This window comes from Harpia harpyja, chromosome 14 (assembly GCF_026419915.1).
Source record: "Harpia harpyja isolate bHarHar1 chromosome 14, bHarHar1 primary haplotype, whole genome shotgun sequence".
Taxonomy (NCBI): domain Eukaryota; kingdom Metazoa; phylum Chordata; class Aves; order Accipitriformes; family Accipitridae; genus Harpia; species Harpia harpyja.
Window position 1 is genome coordinate 25443337 of NC_068953.1, and position 8190 is coordinate 25451526.

Here is an 8190-nt window from a genome sequence, read left to right on the forward strand (position 1 = left end):
TGTAAAGCCTTAGAGAATGTGTAAGGAGCAGAGAAAGGGGGATGCAACTTTGCGTGTCAAAACAACAACGTGCCCTGGAAAACTCCAGCTTTTCTGTTCAAACCACACAGCATCCAGAACAGCCCAAACCTTTCAATGTAACTTTCTACTAGCAGTTGACAGAGCCATCTCAACTCCAGCAGGCAAACACAGGGTGCGGCAGCAAGGAGTGTCTCATGGTATTGCAAGGGTGAGGCAGGAAGCTGAGGGTAAGACAGCAGAGGTTTCACTAACCTTCCTCTGGCCAGAGGTCTCAAGAGGACTACAGCAGGAGAGTAACAAGGGCATTCAGAACCAGGTCACCACATGTATTTTTTGAAATGTCTTTGTGTTAATTTTGTAAGGGAAAGTACCAGTGAGAGTATTTGGGAATGAGAAGTTCTGAATCCAAATGTTTATTCTGGAAACACTAAATAACTTGGAGACAAACCTATGCTTCAAATGCTGCTATCAGCATTCTGGCAGTGCTCTCTAAGCATTGTATGGAATTCTACCAGCAGCAGCATGTGTATCTATGGTAAGATGGTCTTGTGCACCCATTTGGTCTTCTCTGACCTACTTTGCTAAAGGGAGAGAGGCAACATCAGGATGGAAGTAGCGACTCACCAGTTGAAAGCCAGATGGCTGCACTGATTACTGTCCTTAGCTGCTCACCTTCCCATAGGTGGGACTTTGCTGCACCCTTCTTTGGTCACTTAATGTCACCAAACCATAAACTGCAGGAGTTCAGAAGTTATTTTCCATGCACTTAATGCATTGTCACAGAAATAGCAATTGAGAGAAAGTGAAGTAGGACAGACAGCAGAAGGTATTAGTTGCATACAGGCACATAGCTTGCTTTAGCCTTTCCTCACAAGTCAACTCTATGTTAATCCTTGAAAGAACGTTCTTGACAAGCCATCTGCCCCCATGCTTCCAAACCCCTTCCCAACTGAGTTGCCTTTTCCAAAAACAAACCAAACAATCCTCAAAACAAAGTTTCTACGAATCGGGTAGGAACCAAAATAGGAGAAAAATGTGAGAGGGAATCTTTTTGTACATTTTTTTAACTGGTACCTACATGAAACACTCTGAATATTTCAGCGTTTTTTTGTAGAATTTCCTGTATTTAACTTAATCCGCATTATTGGCTTAGGCTTAACAAATCTCAGTAGAGGCCTGGTGCATATAAAAGATTCTAAGATTTTTCAACCACTTGCCCATACCACCAATATAGGAAAAATATTAATGATTTCTGTACAGAAAAGCAGGCCTGAACTCTTTAGTACTGTTAAAGCTATTTCCTGTAAAAGACAGATCACACTTTTTGGTCAGCTGTGTAACAACAGAGACTGGACTAGCTACAGCCATGGCACAGAATGCCTTAATTACTTCAATGCCATCTGCTGAAGGTGTCCTCACCTGAAACAGCTATTTAATTTCATCAACTTAAGAACTGATATAGAACCACCAAGACAGGTTTGATCTCGTTCTTTTCCACAGGTGCTCTTCTCACTTCAACTCCAAAGTTTCTCAGTTTTTGTATGCCTCTGCATTTCCTGGCATTTGCCAAGATCAAAAGTAGTCAAAACATGCTGTGTGACAGGCAGCACATCTCACTGGGGAGTCCTCCAAGACCTTACACGATGATCTTTGCCAAGACATTTCCATCTCCAATTTGGCAGCGCATAAAGCTGAATGTTAAGGGCTTTTAATTCCTGCTGCATAGAATGTGTTGAGCACTCAGAAAAAGGATCCTTCAATTATTTCAAAGAAGACCTTTCTTGCTCAGAGCAATTAAAAAAAATTAAATATATAATAAATAGCTAATAAAAAGCCCCATTGTCTGCAAAAGTTTTACCTGCAGGAATAATGAGTGGTGACTTGAGCTCTGCTCCTTGACCTTTCTGCTAATTAAATTAATCATAATCCTGCAAAGTCTTGCCAAGATATTTAACTTCACGCCTAACAACTTTAGTACATTTAGATAAGTTATGTATGAGCCTCTGTAATTATCAGGGCCCAAATCTCTCCTCAGTGAATTTGCTACTCTTCTTATGTACAGAAAGCAGCAATCTAAATTGAAAATAAGGACCAGCCAAGGGCAAAGAAGTTGGGAGAGTGAGTGCTCTCACCAAAACACGCTTATCCTGTTAGTAGGGAGTGTAAATGGGAGAGAAGGCTTTTCCCTGCCTTGTTGCTTGGAATTCAGAGAGATGCTGGAGATCCAAGTGGCTCTTACATTTCCTTGCTGGCAAAGCAGGTGCATGAGGAACTATTTTAAAGGATGATCCAGGAAAACCAGCAAGATGTAGCACAAATATATTTATTACATCACACTCATACAAGTTTTTACATCTTTGTAGACACAGGAGACTAGATTAAAAACTGATTCCTTGAAAGTTCTGTTCCATAGGGTAAGATTTACAGTAGGAAACTTTGTGTTCAAGTCCATGCCCTATACTAAATATAAAACAAATACAGCAACAGAAAGCAGAGCATATTAACCTTGTTAAATAATTGAGCTACAGCATTAAAATCACAACCTGCATTTAAATTCCTAATTCAGCAATTAGTTTTCCTTCTGTAATTATATGTAATCCATAGTAATGTCTGACATTCCTGCAGTAACCAGCACCATTAAGTATTTTCTAAACCTGGACGCATCATTGCACACAAGATCAGAAGCTGGTTTCCCAAGATAGTGCTGTGAGGCAAACCAGTCTTAGAGAAAAAACCAATGTCCTTATGGACCGTCAAGTCAAGATTAAGCTACAGAAAAGATTATTTACCCGTTAAAACCTCTCACCACAGGAGACCAAAAAACATACAAGTGCAGTTAAAAATGGTCATTTCAAGTGCAGTTTAAAAAATGGCAAGTAAAGTGCTTAATCCTCTTTATTGCCACTATGACAGTGCAGTTTGTTTCACAACATTGTGGAAATCACTGGTTTTGGTACAGAGGGGAGAAAGGAAGAGTGCCTGTTTGCCAACCCACAGACCTACGAATTGATTTGCACTGCTAGACCTTGATTTAGAAAAAAAGCACGTAAGGCATATTTACCATCAGTACTGAAGTCTGCTGGAACAAACAAGTGGGATCCTCCACACATCCCAATTTGTTCTGTCTTTTACCATTTGCTGGTTTGGACCCACTGAAGCATCTCAGCAGCTCTACAAGTGCTGGCAGCACAACAGCTACCTCTTCTTTTGGGGAAGCAATGCCTGTTCCACAGGCGTCTACAGGGAGCTTCATAGACAAACCAGGGCTGGCCTGCACCTGGCTAATGCTGTAGAGCTAAGCAGATTTTACCAATGCTCCTCCTCACAGACACTGACACAGTGTGGCTGAGAACAGATCCAGTACGTGCGCCTTCTCCCCACAGACAGCCACCAGTGCTGCCTTCAGGATTCTTCCAGCCTCTGGTGTGGTATTTTTCGAATTATGAAAATGTAGGATATCGTATTAGAAAAGAATGCATTGCTTTGCATAGAGACAGGTAGAAAGTGCTGTTTTAAACATTTGCTTTACTCAATTCATTGTTCCCCTTTCACCTTTCCTGAGTATCTTTGCTGGTAGAAAAGTCCTGTAGGCCAACTTCCTACTTCTACCCTCAAGCTGCCAGGTTTTTTCCTACCCTCAGCTGGTGATGTCAGCAATTGGTCTTGTCACGCTTTTAGTGCCTTAACAGCTTTGGTCAGGTTACTGTAAAATCCAGCTATACTAGCTGGAAAGAAGGAATCCACCACCGTCTGGGGAAGATAGCCACCAAGATCAGTCTGAAAGAAACTGAGGAGTTGAGTCCTGTCTGGCTCCCTGCAAAGACAATGCAAGTGATTTTATAGCCAGGGGTTTAAAAGCATTAAGAACTTTACAATGACTCTTATATGTATTGTCCGATGATAGATATTTCCAAGTACTTTTTTTTTCTTTAAACAAACAACAGACACTAATTCCAAATGTCAATGAATGTAGCTATCCCCACAGGTCAAATTACAGTTAAACTAGGCCCTAATTAGGTACACGACTCTGTTCATGAATTATGGCAACGTAATAAACAACCGGATACTCATTTACCAAAAATTAAGACCATACTTGTATGTTCTGCTAAATCTCTGCTTAAGAGGTCAGCGAGATTCCTACCATGATGATGGTTCCTGTAACATTAAAGACTTCCCTCAAGGAAATGAAGGGAGACTAATTCGTTGCTCAAAAAAGAGAACAAAAGGGGCACTCAGTCATAATGATGACCAGTCAAAGGAAGACAGAAACATGCCATTGCCAAGAGGCTACAGATCACATGTGGTCATATACACATAAACACCCACACAGTGGATGCAAAGGCCTTTAGAACACATAACATTCAAACAGATTGCTTCTTACCCTGGAAGAGGTATACAGAAACAGCCACAGGGGTAATTAAAACCTCTCACAAAATTTGGTTGAGGAGGACACAGCGGGTGTTCCACATTGGTGGCTAGAAGAAAAAGCATTCAAGAAAAGCGTCATTTTCACAGAAGATGGGAAAGAGTCCTTGGTAGTCAAAGCACCATCTGGGAAGCAAACTCATTGTATGAGAATATATTTAAGAAGAATGGCAGTATAACTTTTTCAATGTGGGGCTGTGCCATACAAGTGGTCAGAAAAGACCATTAAAAGGAACCACTCTGGCCATGGAATGGGGAAATCAAAGAAGTGTTGAATTTAGAAGCAACTGTTACTTCAAGCAAGACACTTTGAGGGAGTTGTGTGAGGGCATTGCTTTTCTGGAGAGATCATTCAAGTTACTTCCTTACTTCCAACAAATCCATGCCCCAGAGGTACACGCCACTTGACCACTGAGAAGCTGCACTCTAGCAACTATATAATTTCCTGGCAAGGCACTCCTGAACAGGATGTGAAAATGGGACAGCTGAACAGTGGGGCAATAAAAGCACTGACTTGTAACAGGTAAACAACAGGATGAGTGAAAAAACAAAGAAACATCCTTCCACATGGCGGCAGCACCTTAAAAATCAGCACTATTTGGTTTCATAAGAACAATTATTTCCACATACAGGAGTAGTACATTTATTCAGTGGCTTCATCAAAATCTAGAGGCAGTCCAAAAAACCGTTAAAACAGGATTTACCCTAAATAGGACTCATTTTAGAAAGTTCTGTAAATTCTTAAAAAAACCAACAACAAAACCCCCAGAACTTAATAGTAAATTAAATAGTTATTTGATCTCAGAAGTATAGCAAGGGAAGAAACCACAGGCCAACAATAACATCATTACCTGAATGTTAAGATGACACGCATACTCCGAGAACAACAATGTAGAGAGACCACTAATATTTTATCTTCTGATCAAGATCAGATCAACAACTACTGAATAGCATGTTACCTATTTTTTATTTTATATTTATTTCCAGTAGCTGCTGGTTATCTCCTAACATAACGTGAACACACTGAGAACACAAGCATCTTACCAGCAGACAGCATCGTCCCATCTTCAAATTGCTTCATTAGTACCACATCCACAAATTCTCTTGGTGAAATAATCCTCATGAAAGCTGAAGGAGTTGTGGTTCTGCATACAGAGACAGTCTGGAAATCACAAAACAGAGTTATGTCAGTTGATGCTTTCAAAAGTACAGCAGAAAAATCCCTGTACTTTCTGATACTCTTTCAGTTACACTTTCTAAACTATATCAAGGAGTTCTATTACACCCTTTGTTGAACTAAATGCAAATCAGCACTGTCAAAAGGCACTATAGTGTGTTGATGAAGGACAATTTAATGGAGAAAACCAGAGTGCTAATGCATTGCTTCCAGGCTGTTTAAGGACAGATACCACAAGGGATGCTGAAAAGCATATCTGGCACATCTGTGCTCATAGGACAGTTAAAATGCTTCTCCTTTCCAGGAAGCTAAAGATAAAGATAACTTCTTTATATCGTATCACATGGGATACAACTTGATAACCAGATTTGTTACACTGCAGAAACCTTAACACTACCATCCCCTCTGTGGAGGCTCTTGTGGTGATAGGCTCCCCAAAACAGAGTTTTCTACCACACTGGTAAGTGCTGGCAAGTTTGATAAAGTCTATGAATTTCAAGTGGCAGGTTGCAGCATTCCTAAAGTTGAAGTTTATAATTAATACTAAACACCTGTAAAGTTCCCCCAAGAAAAAGAATCTTCCCAGGACTTCCACGAACATTCCTGGGACTGGCTGTGTTTGCACCCTGGCTGTCTCTGAGCACCTACATCCACTTCAGATTTGGGGATCTAAATCCAATGCCTTTTTAAGGTTCTGACACACTTAAAAATAAAAGGAAATTGGACCGTATAACCACAGCAGCAGAAACTACTGCTCACATGTAACCCTTTTCATCTGTAATGCTCCAAGTTGCAGCACCTCTATTTTAACGACAGAGACAGCGGGGCAAAGCGCTGGGTCCCAAGGTCGGTCAGCCAGTTAAAGGCAGTGTGTGACACGCACAGTGCAGTGTCTTGAGCTGCCACGGTGAAAGATGGGGCCTGAATTAACGGCTGATGATAGGAAAGCTTCACTGCTTAGCTAAGTCTATGTATTCTCTAAACCTCCTCTTCCCTCACAAATAGCTTGTTAAAAATAACCATGCTTAGCTCGATTCGCAGCATTAACAACAATATAGTGCAGGAATCTTTAACGTTATACGTTTACATGTTTTAAGTACGCAGTATTTAGCCAAGAATGTATTAGTAGGTCCTTTCAGAAAGATAAGCTATTATTAAGAGAACATAAGCAATTTACGGAAAAGAAAAGAAAAAAAAAAAAAGATTCCTAATCCCAGCGTTGTCAGACTGATCCAGGCAGAGAGGCTGTCCCTGCCCATAACATAGCCCGTCTCATGAGGCACTACAACTTTGTGGGGCCCAAAGCTTCTAAAACACAACACTGCGTTAATCACACCAGAACGGTTTTTAAGGAACTTACATCGCTGACGGCTTCGACGACCTCGAAGTCCTTCACGTTTTGGTCCCACTTGGTCCTGGGCCCGCCGGCCACCGGCTTTATGAATTCCCAGACATCGTGGGGGCTGGCAGGCAGGATCCCCTCTCCCCTGTACCTGCGGCCGGACGAAACGAAACCAAAACCCGGTGCTATATCCTGCCCGGCCCCAAGCACCCCGCGGCAGCACCGCGGGGTGGGGCGATCCCTCACCCCGGCACCTCGGGAAACGAACGCGGGGCGCCGGGGGTACTCACACGTTGCCAGCAAACTCCGCGGAGGGTCTCCAAGAAACCGAAACCTCGCTCTGCGGGGAGGGGAAGCTTTCAGCCGCCACGCCGGGCCAGCCCTCCGCCCCTCCTCAGCCGCTCCTGCCGCAGCCCCTGCACCGCCCCCGCTCCCCCCAACCCCCGCTCACCGTGCGCCGGCAGCCCCGCCAGCCGCCGGGGTCCCGCCGGTAAAGCCCCATCTTCTCGGCCGCCGCCTCGGCGAGCCCCGCGTAGTCCATGGCCGGGCAGGGCAGAGCCACCGCTCGGCCGCCGCCTAGGAGGGCGCCGCTCGGCCCCGCCCCCATGGGCCGATGGCGGCGCCGCCCCCTCACCTGAGGGGCCGCGGCCTCCCGCCCGGCAGGGCGGCCGCCACCGCGGAGGAGGCGGCTCGCCTCGCTTCTCCTCACGGCGGGGAGGGAGAGAGGGCGGCGGGGCTGGGCTCGGCCACCGAGGCCAGCCCGGGGCCGCGGGCGGCCGTGGCGTGGCTGGTAACAGCGGGCCTCCCCGCCGCGGCAGCCTCCGGGCAGCAGCCCGAGGGGAAAAGAGCCACCAGGCGACTGGCAGCTGTGAGGAGTCGCCTCGGCGGGGAGCCGAGGGCAGAGGCTTTGCTGTTCTCTCACCTAAAGATGGGGCCACCCCGCTCACCCGCTTGCAGTCCGGCTGCGGTGCAGCCATGCCGGCTGACGGCCGGTCAGAGGCACCCCCGCAAGGCCTGGGGCTGCGGGGCGGCCGGCGGCAGGGAGGCGGCGTCCTCCGTCCGGCCTTGGGCGGCACAGCATGGCTTGGCCGAACTGACTGGAAGGGGACGGCGCGGTTCTGGCTAAAGGCCAACGTTCTTTATGCCGCTGTAATCCAAATGACATGAAAATAATTAAAAAAAGCAATCTTCGGCATCTAAAGAAGGTGTAAAATTGCAATGGTGT

General features: G+C 45.1%; 1 protein-coding gene across 1 annotated transcript; it reads right to left on the reverse strand.

Moving 5' to 3' along the window:
• Positions 1-2328: 2328 nt before the first annotated feature.
• Positions 2329-7587, reverse strand: STARD5 (StAR related lipid transfer domain containing 5). Its single transcript, XM_052807507.1, has 6 exons — positions 7417-7587; positions 7256-7305; positions 6984-7116; positions 5491-5608; positions 4403-4496; positions 2329-3835 (listed from the first exon to the last, which is right to left on the reverse strand). The coding sequence occupies exons 1-6, from the start codon at positions 7570-7572 to the stop codon at positions 3688-3690; spliced, it is 699 nt and encodes a 232-aa protein (XP_052663467.1). The 5' UTR covers positions 7573-7587; the 3' UTR covers positions 2329-3687.
• Between the last annotated feature and the right edge of the window lie 603 nt (positions 7588-8190).